Here is a 13338-nt window from a genome sequence, read left to right on the forward strand (position 1 = left end):
TGATTCTGATTTTAACAAATCAGCAATTTTCGACAAATATTTATATTGCTTACCTCAATATTTTAAAACATTATTAGTAAATCGTTTTGATTTTAATCCCTAATTTTTTATTATAGAAATAATCAAATTTGGTACCTAAATTTTATAGAATAAATTGAACATGAAAAGTACGTTGAGAATATATAGACTTTTCCATGTGTCAATAAAATGAATTTAATTCAAAAAAAAAAAAAAAAAAGAATATAATATATATTGTTAGAGCAAAAATGATTAAAGCCAGATCAAAATCTATTTTTGATATTGAATTTGATGAAAAGAACCCTTTTCTTCAATTGATTAATTCATTTTGGTTGTTTGTTTTCATACGTGCTTATATTTAGGGTAAAATACATTTGAGTTTTTAAATTATATCCTAATTAATATTTTCGTTCATTTATTTTTGAAAAATTACTATAATGTCTCTAACATTTGCTACAAACTCAATATCAAGTAGCATTTTACTTCCATAAAGTGAACATATTTCGTCCAACAAGTCAGCCTAACAACTGCTTTTCGAACAAAAGTATGTAATAGTTTGAAGAAAAAGTCAAGGACATCACAGTAATTTCTCGAAATAGAAGGACAAAAGTGTTTATTAGGAAATAATTTAGAAATATAACTGTATTTTTCCCTTTATTTTATTTTCTTCTATATATATTCCTAATCATGCAAAACCGATCTATCTTTGAACTCTGCTATTCTCATCCATGCATTTAAAATGATCCTCGTGTTTTATTGTGGCTATGCATGAATATAGAAATTAAGTACATAATTCATTAGCGAACACAATCCAATCCAACAATTCTCGGTGGAATGCATCCAGATGGAGCAAGCATAAAAATTACCCTGAAAAATTATGGTCCTAGCTTCTGATTCATTGGTTACAGATTTAACATACCTCTCGTGCCGCCAAACTCAGCTTCCATTTCTTCCACGGGAACAACCCTAGCATATAAGTTAAAGGTTATGCACAAGAATAATGTACTTTAAACAAGATAGTTGATAATGGACATGAATGAATTTAAATTCTCACAGCACGCGTTTGTCGTGTTTCATTTGATGAATCCGATTCGGCAATTCCAACAGAATCAACAGATCATTTCATATATCAATAACAACATTCCTCTGTACTGGTAATAATAGCATCCCAGGAGAAAAATTAAAAAAAATTAATTAATGTGATAAATATTTTTGAGATTAAAAGAAAAGGCCTGTTAAAATTCATAATACTGCCCCAAAAAAACAAGTTCCTGCTTATGAGCATGGCCCTTCCCCAAAATTCCAAACCCATATCTTATAAAATGTATAACTTTTTTATTGTTATTTATTTTGGATGATTTATTGAATATGTGCATGTTCACAATTCATGGATGATAAAACTTGAAGTGATAATAGTTTCTTTAAATGTAAAACATGGAACCAGATTAAGGCTAAACTCGTCTCAAAACAAAACACAACAGCTGCAGGAAGAAGCCCGAGTTCCCATTGAATTTACAAAGTTTGCCATTTGATTGTTTTAAAAATAAGTTGTTTATTATTGGAAAGTCTGGAGTGGCAAATTATTAACAGTAAATTGAAATACATTTAACGGAGGGTTAAATAAGTATCTAATGTATAAGAAGATAATAGTTCAAGGGCTCAATGTGGACAAATAAAACTTCGAGGGTTCAATAGTCATCAATTGCAAAGTTTAGAGGCTTCAGGATGTATTTAGTAGCAGATAAACTATAAAATAATTAAGAACATTGGTTATGCTAACCTTATCAATAACTTCCCTTCATCTCTTGCGCTTTAGTGTCTTGATATTCTTCACAATATAACCAATCACCTCCTTCAACGTGGCTTTCCTTCCTTCTTTGAAGTTCCAAAGCTCAGGAGTAACATATCTCCCACTCGGATTATACTCGTTTATCTCTTTTAAAGCAGTAACAACTGCCATGTAAATGTCACCTCCCCACTCCTGCTTGAGATTTTGCAGTTTCTCATCTTCTTCATCTACTATTTCCTGCATTATGTACCATCCAATGTAATTAGACCAAAATTCAGCAACTTCTAAGGAAGGAGAAAGATAAAGTTTTACCTCATGTTTCCCTTCAGCGTCAGTGACAATTTTGAATGGATGCCAGTTTGGATCCTTCAAATTCTCCTGCCACAAGCTGCATAGAGTAGAGGCCTGAACCTGAGCTTCCTCAGTTGCAAACTTTTGCTTGCATGTATTAAGGAATGCCTTCTGATCAATTTCACCCATTCTCTTTATTCCAATATTTGTTCGAACACTTGATGCCAATGTATCTTTTAAACCCTAAAAGAAACAGAGGAAGAAGCATCCCCGGTTACTTTCATCTTTCACTTGATTATCCAGTCATCCATGAGCAGAAAATTAATTACCGATTCAGGTTCCTTTGATATATATTATAGGAAGAGAATATTCATGGCAGGATATTACCAGTTGGTCACACAGGCAAGAAAAGTAGGCAAGAACAGGATCATTAATTTGTATGATTCAACCAAATCAGCCAAAAAAAAAAAAAATTCAGAAAGACACTGGGGAAATTGCATTGGACATTGTAACCATTCCCTGTCAGTTAACAACTCCCATGTTTGTCCAGACCACCACTTTTCAGCTCCAACACAAAATATCACCTATAAGACCCCAAATTTAAGAACAAAACAAGGCCAATTCAATTAAGTAAATGAACTTCAAAGAGAATAATAAGGAGCGGAGCGAAAGGAAGACAGATAGTCAAAGAAGGTTACTAACAGAGAGACCAAACGGCTACTTTTCTTTGTGCTTTTCTCAAGGATGCAATTGAATCCACATTTTTTATATCATCAATTTGGCCATTAAAGTATTATATGTTTCAATGGAACCAATTGCTAATAAAAACAACCACTAACTTTTTTTGTGCCATCTACTGATGTGGAATAAAATAGATCACACAGCCATTAGAGCGGATCAAATTGAATTTAAGATAAGGAGATATGGACTCTTGTTTTCTCCTCTCTTCCTCATTACCAATTTAGTTATTGTCTCTTCTCCTTTCTCTCGCTCCCTCAGAAACCATGTGCACACGCATGTACATGAGTAAGCACACAGATGGTGGTTGCAACAGCCATCAAACCCTACTCTATCTTCCTATCTTCTTCATTTTCTTTGTATGTTTATATATTACGTCTCTATCCCGTCTTAATGATTTTGCATATCTCAATCTCCTTATAATCATCTCTTCTCCATTTCTCATTTCCCAAATCATTCTATGGCAAACAAGACCAAGTTTTGCTGTCTCCTGTTTCTTGACCTTAGGTTGACAATGTGCCTTCTGTCTCACTTAGTCACGGATCTTCTAGCTTTGATACTTTCTGAACGGTGAGTCAACAGGGCATATGGACTAATGGAAACCCAAAACCCACTTCTTCAATTGAAACCAATTATTTTCATTTGTTACTTTTGATTACCTAGGAGAAGGGAGAAGGGAGAAGGGTTTTTGGGAAAAGTGCATGTTTCCTATTGGAGGCGACGTGGTGTTCATTTCCTATAGGGTTTCTATTTCTGACTTTCCATCTTGTGCTTTTTGTGAAATCAGTGATGCAGTTGTTTGGTGATTAGGCATAAACTTGCTTGGGTGTTTTTAAGAGTCTCTATTGTAACAATTCTCATTTTTGTTGGCGGTAGCTTGGGATAAGTTGGCTTGGGTTCAAGATATTTGGATAATGATGATGCTAAGGTGGAACTGAATCAATAGGTCTTTTCTTCATTCCTTTTCCTGGGTTCCAAGTCAACAGTTTTGCCTTTGGTCCATTATTTCTAGCTAGTTTCACTTCTCAGTAAAAACAATGGCTCAAGAATATTAGTCTTTGATTTCCAATTTTTTGTTTTGCAGATAAATTCTTATATCCCAGAAATCTCTCACTCCCCTTCATCTCAAACTGAATATAGGAATTTCAGCTGTGGAGATGAAGACATGTTTGCCACTAGATGACTTTAACTTAAGTGGGCAGCGATATTAGCCATGTTATCAAACACATGGACAAAATTTATTCCCTGACATGATCCCCTTGTTTCTGTAAATGTTTCAACTACCAGAGGAATTACTTGAGAGCAACAAAAATATAATTGCTACATTCAACGTTCGAGATGAAAACTAGAGGTAATTGGCTTTTTGGCATGGAAAAAAAGGGGAAAGGAAAGCAATACCAGAATTAGTTCTTTGCGTGCTTCTTGTAGCTCATCATTGCTCTGGCGTTCTTTCGTGATAAGAGTTTGATTCAGACTTTCCACATCAGCTAAATCATCTACTTTTTGCTCGAGCTCATCATTCATCTCTTTCATCTTATTTTGGACAGCTGTATCATCTTCATCACCAAGATGCTTCATCACCTGTAATTTCCCTTTTAACTCCTGAATTTCCATTTCCAACTTCTGTTTGGCATCCAACTGCATTTCCAACTGAAGAATCTTATTTAGGGCCTCTTCTTTCTCCCTCTGAAAAATTCATGAATCTTCATTAGTAAAAGCAAAAAATTTTAACATGATAACACAATGTAAATACTATCATGCTTCACAATAAGCAGTGCACCTTTTGCTCTTCAACCAGCCTCAAAACATTCTCATCAGCCTTCTTCTGCTCTATGGATGCCAACTGAAGTGAATTGTTTCTCTCATCATTCTAGACGGACAAAAGATATTGTTAGAAATAAGAACAGAACATCATCAAACAGATGCACTTCATCCATACTTTGTCATAGAGCACTTTTATCACTACAAGCTGAATTATCATGTACTTATTACATACAGGTACTTTGTATTGCTTTTCATTCTTTTTGAACTAAAAGTTGGAGTAATTTGGCCAATATGGTAATGCGTGATTTCACCTTTAACAAGAAAAATCTCAAGTAAAGAGGAGTAATTTTTCACCCTTTCTTCAAAGATGAGAGTTAATTTGACCTTTTGTGTTGCTTGCTTACATTTGCATATTTGTTGTTAAAAGTTAAAACATATGGTTCATACTATATTATAAGATGGATCTACTAATATCATACATTAGTTTATCTGCTCTACAATTCTTTGTTTTGTGCTAGTTAATTAAGTTGATTGACAATAATGACTATAATTATGTAATTATGGATTCGATGTTTTTATTTCATGTCATCATGCACTTCTTGTTGCATTTTTAGTTTAGGAAACTCTTTCAATATTTATTAGTTTCATGCACTTTGCAATTTTTCACAAAAAGAAATTCATGATGGTCGCATCATCACCACAACAAGCTTGACAGTGTTACAGGGTACTGCAGGCTCGCCTGTGATTGAAATTATGGTCCACAGGAAAAGACTTGTGCATTCAAAAAAGATAACTGAACAGATGGAGATTAAAGCTTGCGAAATAAAGAAAAGTGCGCGAGAAAACTAAATTCATGTTAATGGGAAAATGAGTTGGAAACAAAGGTGCCACAAAAAGACCAAAGCGGCTAAATGATAAGCAAGTGACCACTGGGTGATTGAAATTTCCAACGCAGGATTGGTGGGAGACACTTGGTACCTGTTTCTTCTCTTCATCAAGTTTTTGCCTCTCGCGCTCAGTAAGTGCTTCACGTTTGTTAAGTTCTTTGCTCCAGGAATCAAGTTTCCTCTTCTTAGCCTCCAATTCTTCACTCATATTTTCCTGCTCTTCCAAGATTCTGTGTACATTATCACGAGCAAGTCGCTGCATCTTCCTTGTTTCTGATGAACAATTAAAAACAATTGTGAATAAAACCATACCAATCTCACGGATAAAACTTTTAAACCAATATACTTAAATCAGTAGCATAATGGGTGGTTTTATATATTTTAAGTCCTATTTGCACAAATAAACAATTGTCAGGATAAACCGTAGACTTGATCATTTTATCTGCTTTTACCTTTTGACTGTGAAAAGTTCAACAAACACTAAAACCCACTCATACTTAAAACACGAGCTAAACTCTTTCATATTACTTCAAGCAAGTGGGGACAAAACTACTAAGCAATAAGGATCACATAGAAACAATTTTCATGTCATAGAGACAAGAATCCATATAGAAGCTTGGCTAAAGGCCAATTTATCATTGCTTTTAGAGCAAGCGCTAAAAAAAAACCTCCTTGTACACATAAAAACAGTTTTTAGCCAAAGCAGCCTGTAGTATGTGATGCAAGAGAAAAAGTATTTAATTTATATTTAGGGGTTTCAAAACTTAGGATTGGATTGTCTATCTTTTAATTATTTTAGACTCTTATATGAAAGGTCAGGTACTAATTCTGCTAGTATTTAATGTTCAAAACTTTATCCCACTAGGATCTTATGTTCAAAACCTTGTTCCTGCAGGATTTTGAGCTTTAAACAGGGACGTAGGCAGATTTCAGACATTGATAGAACCAGTTTACTGATAATTATTTTTCTTGGTTGTGCAACCAAAAGATCAGCCCTTTGGTGGAGCATTTATTTTATTAGTTCTCTCCATTTCGCTGTTCTCCTGTCAAATCTACAATCTAGTTTTTAGGGCTAGGATTACTACATACACCAGTATGCTTTTGCTCGTAGTTGGCACAATCATCCCTAGCATGCAATACACGTAACTGTTTAGAAGAGCACAAATATACTGGACAAACCTTCAAGGAAAGCATAGTGCAGTTTGTCTTTTTCTTCAAGCATCCGACTCAAGGACATGGTCTTCTCATTGTATTTATATTGGAGTTCGTCTAAATTTTCATTTGTCTGATCAATTTTATTGGCCAGGTGTGCCACAACAACATTTCTGCTTTCAGTTGCTTCTTGTACAATGCCAGAAATTGTTCTCAACTTTCCTTCCTTTCGAAGATATTCTCCTACCAGACCCTCAGTATCATAATCATCAGCACGAGCACACCAGCCATAAATAGTTGAGCCAGGATTTGCTTTTAGCTCTTTCCAGTTCTTTTTACTGTGATGCGAAGTTTCAAATGATTTCTCAAATTCAGTTGCATTAATAAACCCATTCCAGTCGTTGTTAAATTTTAGAACAGCCATTCCAGTTTGATCTTCTTCACTCCAGAAAGTATATATGTCCAATGGTTTATACAGAGCAAACTTTTTCAACCAATACCCACTATCTTGCAAAGCATTCCTATCTTTTGCTTCATTCACTATGTTAACTACAATTCCCATCCATGGCCAAACAAAGACATCCATTTCTTGCTCAGGAGTCGGATTGACAGGCTGTGGCAAAACTGGGCGCTGACTTTGATCTACTTCATCAGTTAGGTCAGTCTCCAAATATATTGCTAAGGCAAGGTGGTTTGCCTTTTGTTTTCCACTCCTGTTGGCAGAACCTTTAGCAACTCCTGATGCATGTTGAAGCAAATCCTTATACTTGTAATCCTGCTTCTTTTTCCCAGCACAGAATGGACATCTTAAGCTGCCATTTACTTTTACTTTGTATTTTCCAGACTTCAATTCTTCATATGGCTTATCCTTGTAGTCATTGATCTCTGAATCACTGATGTCAGATTCTTCTTCAGAGCTGTGATCCATCTGAGGCAAAAGAGAGACAGAGACAGAATTAATAAGAGGGAACCTATTTGAACCGGTATCAAATACAACAATGAACATCTAAACAACTAATTACTTCCTATCAAATTACCATCATTATTAACGGGATTTATCATGCAGTAAATAAAAGAGGAAAAAATCCATGTGCTAAATCCGGGGGATTAAGTCCTCATATAGAGTCTAAACAATTGAAAACTTCCAAGCGTAAAAAATAATGAATACAATTTATCAAGCATTTCTAGGTCACATATTCTATTTCTCAAATTACACATGCAAAATGTCACTGAATCTCAAACATTTAATGTCTGCTTAACAAGTTCAAAATATACAGTAAACCCACCATAACGAAAATCTGACATTACCCGAGCCTAGCAACCAAACAAAACCCATTTTCTTAAATAACAATCCACCAGTACGGAATAAATAGTAGAAATCAACATACATTTTCGCTTTTAGAAAACTGATTCTCAGTTCACTTAATTACACGCTTAAAACCTTAATCTCTCTGATTATTGAATAATCCGGTTGCCGGACAAAGCAGCTCATTTTGAAACCAGAAATAGCTACGAGAGAAAAAGTATAGTGAGAGAGAGACTTACTGGTTCGTCAATTTTGAGCAGTATTGATTTCTCTGCTGCTTCTTTTTCGCTGTGGAGAAATGAGAAAATGGAGAAGCACAGTTCAGAGTACTATTTCCGATACTTGAAAAGGGACAATCATTCTCAAAAAAATTAAAAAAAAAAAATGAAAATAGAAAAGGTGACTCAGCAGCATTTGCATCTACGTTAACAAAACACGCGTCAATTTCCTATTGTGCTTAGTAGTTTACAGACTGTTGATATTATGGATTCTAACAAACTGATTTGTGGGTTGCTGTGTGGCTGAGCGTACGTGATCTCTGATGTAAAAGCGGAATGGATCGGGAAAAATTAAATTTATGAATTGAAATAAATATTTTTAAGGTTTTTAATTTTAGGGTAATTTATTATTTAGTCCCTCAGGTTTTACAAAATTAACCAACTATATAAGGTTTTGCCAAAATATCTAGCTAGTCCCTCAGGTTTAACTCTGTCTAATTAAAAGGTCCTTCCGTCCGAAAAGTTGGTTTTTTTCCGTTAATTATAGACTAAAAGACTAAAACACCCCTCCCTAACTGACGTGGACCATAAGGAAAAATTATTATCTAGTCCCTTAGGTTTACATAATTATCTAACTAATCCCAATTTTTGTGCAAATATCTAACTAGTCCCTCAGGTTTAACTCCGTCTAATTGAAAGGTCCTTCTGTCCGAAAAGTTAATTTTTTTTCCGTTAATTGAAGACTAAAAGACTAAAACACCCCTCCCTAGCTGACGTGGACCGGTATGAAGCGATAATGATATACCTAGCTTGTTTTCCTTTTGTTCCTTCCATGCCAGAATGATATACCTAGTTTATCTTTTGCACAGATAACCTTGCATTAAATATTAATATTCATATTCAAAGTTATGAAATTATAATAATATAGATGGCAATAATAATTACTTTTTTTATCTATAAATAACTATTATTTTAGAGCCGGTGTTTTCTCCGCAAATATCTTTTTTTTTAGAATATTAATGAGTAATTAATTTTTTTTTTCAATTTTATCCTTATTTATATTAAATTTAATAATTATTTTTATAATTTTCCAAAATCATATAACATCTCCTCTCTTACTTAAGGTTACGTAATAAAATTAATTAATATTTTGTTATTATTTATAAGAATAATTTACTTACTTAATTACCATAAAAACATTAAAAGTATTTATGAATAGATGGAATACTTTGTTTTTTTTTTTTAGATTTTATCAATGATAATAGTAATGTTTCTTGATAAATTTTGCATATTAAATATGAATAAAATAGAAAATTATTTTTATTACCTTTTTTCTAAAAAAGAAACTACGATGATAATTTGGGGTAAAAAGAAAAATGAGGTATTTACTTTTTTGAAGAGGTATTTACTTTCATGATTCACTTAAATTTAATAATATTTAATTAGAACATCAAATTAATTTTTTTATCCTTTTTTTAATACTGTCTTTGTTCCATAATACTTGTCAGATTTGAGGAAATAGTTTGTTCTAAAATATTTGTCTAATTTAGTCTAAAATACTTGTTATATTTGTGGTTTTAAGGAGTAATAAATATTTTTTTCATATTTACCCTTTGTGTATGATTAATAATTATTACTTCAATTTAATGATTTTCTTAGAGATTAATATTCAATTAAGAGTAATATTGTCAAAATTTATTCAATAATTTATTATAATTTATACAAATTTAATAATTTTTTTAAAAGACATGAAATTCTAAATGTGACGAATATTATAGAATGAAGATAGTAATATTTTAGAGACATAATTATATTTAATGGTTTTCGATTTGCAAATATTCATAATCTAAAACTAAACCGTACATTTAAGAGAGAAAAATGATTATGTCTCCATCGACTTTATAGGGAAAATTATTATTTAGTCTTTTAGTTTATACAATTCCATCTCTTATCGCTTCATACTGGTCCACGTCAGTTAGGGAGAGGTGTTTTAGTCTTTTAATCTTCAATTAACGGAAAAAAACTAACTTTTCGGACAGGAGGACCTTTCAATTAGACGGAGTTAAACCTGAGGGACTAGTTAGATATTTGCGCAAAACTTGGGATTAGTTAGATAATTATGTAAAACCTGAGGGACTAGATAATAATTTTCCCTTATGGTCCACGTCAGTTAGGGAGGGGTATTTTAGTCTTTTAGTCTATAATTAACGGAAAAAAACCAACTTTTCGGACGGAAGGACCTTTTAATTAGACGGAGTTAAACCTGAGGGACTAGCTAGATATTTTGGCAAAACCTTGGATTAGTTGGTTAATTTTGTAAAACCTGAGGGACTAAATAATAAGTTTCCCTTAATTTTATTGGTTGGAATAATTAAGTTGATTTGATTTATTTTTTTGTTGATTTTCTATTTGGTTAATAAATAAAATAAAATATTGTAAATTATATTTTAATTTCAAAAGATGATTGTAGGATGAATAGTTGATTCGATAAATTTTGGTGAAATTCAGTTAAATTCGATTGGTTAATTAGAATTTTATTTTCTTTAACTTCAATCTGACTAATAATTAAAATTGATTCGGTCAAATTGATTTGGCTAAATTTGAATAAATGATTAAATTTAAAAAATTCGATTAGTTCAGTTTAATTAAAGATGTTACTGGTCGAATGTTCACCATTTATGACTGTGTAAAAATAAAATTAATTTAATTAAAATTTTATTAAATAAAATATTATACATATAATTGTATTAATATTAATATAAATGTCTAAACAAATATAAATAGTTTTATATTAGATTTTGACAAACATAAGAAATATAATAAATCAAATACGATTAAATGATGCACATTGATATATTATTAAACTTATTATAAAATCAAAATTATGTTTCATCAATATTAAATCAAATATAATATTATCAATTTTAATTGGGATGTTTTGTCTAATATTAAGAATTAGAACCTCGTTATGAAAGTTTTGTCTTATCATATCATTATATATGTATTTTCTCTAAAGGAAAAAACACTGTAAAGTTTATTTGCTTTGTCAAATAAATTTTAATTTCTCTAGCTACCAAAAATTTATTTGAATTTCGATAATTCTTAGATTGGCTATAAAAAATATACTGAAGATTTATTGCCTTATTAATGGCAATCAATTTTTTTATTTTGCTATTTAAATGATAAATTTTAATATTTTGATAACTAATCGTTTAATCAAACAAGAAATATAATGAAGGTTTATTGCCTTATTATTGGCAATCAAATTTTTTATTTTGCTATTTAAATGATAAATTTTAATATTTTTTATTGATATCTAATTGTTTAATCAAACAATAGAAAATAAGTTGTGGAAAATATTTTTCAAAGATAAATTATTGTTTATAAATAAATTGAGTCTTAGATTTGCTATTACTTTGCACTTTGCATAATGAATAATATCACTATTTGATAGATAGTTTTGATTCACAGAGATGTGATATGTTGCTTATAGTAAATATATTGACAATTAATTTACTTTCTTCTTCAATCCGTATAGGCTAGGACAGAGGATTTAGTATCAAAAAGGAATTTTCCACGCTTTCTTCGTTGCTTTATTCATGCCTTGACTTCCCGAATCAAGGAAATTTCCATGCAATTAAATATGCCTAATTTTTTTATTTAGAATTATAAAGTACGCATTTGATTATAATGTTTATCTATCACTTTTGTAGAGATTTAATACTGTTCAATTAACAGAGTAGAGTAGTTTTATTTATATATTTGGTTGCAACATTTTTTCTATTATTTCAATAAAAAATTTAGTATCTTCAATGAGGGTACATATTAAATATGGTGTAGGTGAAGTTCAAACCTGACGTACATGATCTTTGCCTAAACTATTAGACCAATATTTGGTTAGCTTGTTAGGTTATGTTCTAATTGTAATTGGTATATATATAAATATATATATATATATATATAAGCTCATGGCTATTTAGAAACAAAATATGTCATTTCTAATAGTAAAAATTTGAATCAAAATATAAAACTACACATCTAAATGTTAGATTTCATGAAATTTAATAAAATTACGACTCCGCCTCTACTCTTTTCAATCGCTGACTACTTATCACCTTTTTGCTCGCTTTAATTTTTATGGCTATAAAAAAAATTGAAAAATTTTTGACAGACTTATTTGCGGATCTGTAAATTTTTGCATTGTCGAATGTTCTTGTCCTTGTTGATTAAGATTAATAGATGATTTTTTTTTTTTTTTTGAGTACCGGAGAAGGGGGAGTCGAACCTATATATATAATCAGATCGTACATGTATTTATCACTATACTTTGCCATGCAGATTAATAGATTTCTACTTTACTCTTTTCAATGATTAAAATATAAGGATCTTAGAATATATTTTTCAAGTAAGAGGAAGGGAGCAATTGTATTTTACAAAATATAGGAATATAATCATTAATCTTTTCAACTATAAATTATAAACTAGTTATGTGCACATGCTGTTAAAACTCAAATGGGCCTATAAATGTTTGCTTTAAAAAAAAAAAATTTTCATGTTGTTGGACCAGAAAACTCATCTTAAAGTTTCCCCATGCACTCAAATGGGCGTGTAATATGCTTAGAATTGCACTAAATATTCACTGAGCAAATGGCTAGCATTTGAGTAACAATAAATTAAAATCAGCACAGAAAAATAATAATAAATAGTTTATTTTTTACTTTCTACAATATCTTTTTAGAGAGTACTCGTAACAACATAAAATTATCATTGAAATCTATATATTGTTTGGGATTTTAATTGAATGTTATTAATAAATTTCAATTCAATTAATGAAAGAATTCCTTAGTTTGGAATAAATTTTTAAAGTGATAAATTCAATTGAAATCTATATATTGTTTGGGATGAAATGAATAATAAATTTAGTTTAATATATAGTTTTATTAAATAATTAGAAACCCCTTCTTACCACAAGCGATAGATTTAAATAATATGGCCTTGATCTATCATTATGTGCGACTATATCCACTATAGAAAGAAAAAAGGAAAAAAAAAAACGAAAAATTGAATAGGCTTTCTACATATGCATCGTCCAAAACAACAATTTTTACCGGCTGTAGTAAAGAAAGCAACGATTTTTATATCACCAATAGTTAAACCAAATTCCTAACTTAATAA

General features: G+C 31.1%; 1 protein-coding gene across 2 annotated transcripts; it reads right to left on the reverse strand.

Moving 5' to 3' along the window:
* Positions 1 to 747: 747 nt before the first annotated feature.
* On the reverse strand, positions 748 to 8342 carry FDM1 (XH/XS domain-containing protein). Of its 2 annotated transcripts, XM_012212126.3 has the most exons (8): positions 8185 to 8342; positions 6667 to 7567; positions 5579 to 5760; positions 4617 to 4706; positions 4235 to 4522; positions 2120 to 2341; positions 1799 to 2044; positions 748 to 984 (listed from the first exon to the last, which is right to left on the reverse strand). In XM_012212126.3, the coding sequence occupies exons 2-7, from the start codon at positions 7565 to 7567 to the stop codon at positions 1817 to 1819; spliced, it is 1911 nt and encodes a 636-aa protein (XP_012067516.1). In that variant the 5' UTR covers positions 8185 to 8342; the 3' UTR covers positions 748 to 984; positions 1799 to 1816. The 2 variants fall into 2 exon arrangements, with proteins under 2 accessions (XP_012067516.1, XP_089573920.1); XM_089717794.1 differs by having other exon boundaries at positions 1799 to 2341.
* Between the last annotated feature and the right edge of the window lie 4996 nt (positions 8343 to 13338).

This window comes from Jatropha curcas, chromosome 1 (assembly GCF_041381405.1).
Source record: "Jatropha curcas cultivar XTBG-Jc1 chromosome 1, XTBG_Jcur_1.0, whole genome shotgun sequence".
In the NCBI taxonomy this organism is placed as follows: domain Eukaryota; kingdom Viridiplantae; phylum Streptophyta; class Magnoliopsida; order Malpighiales; family Euphorbiaceae; genus Jatropha; species Jatropha curcas.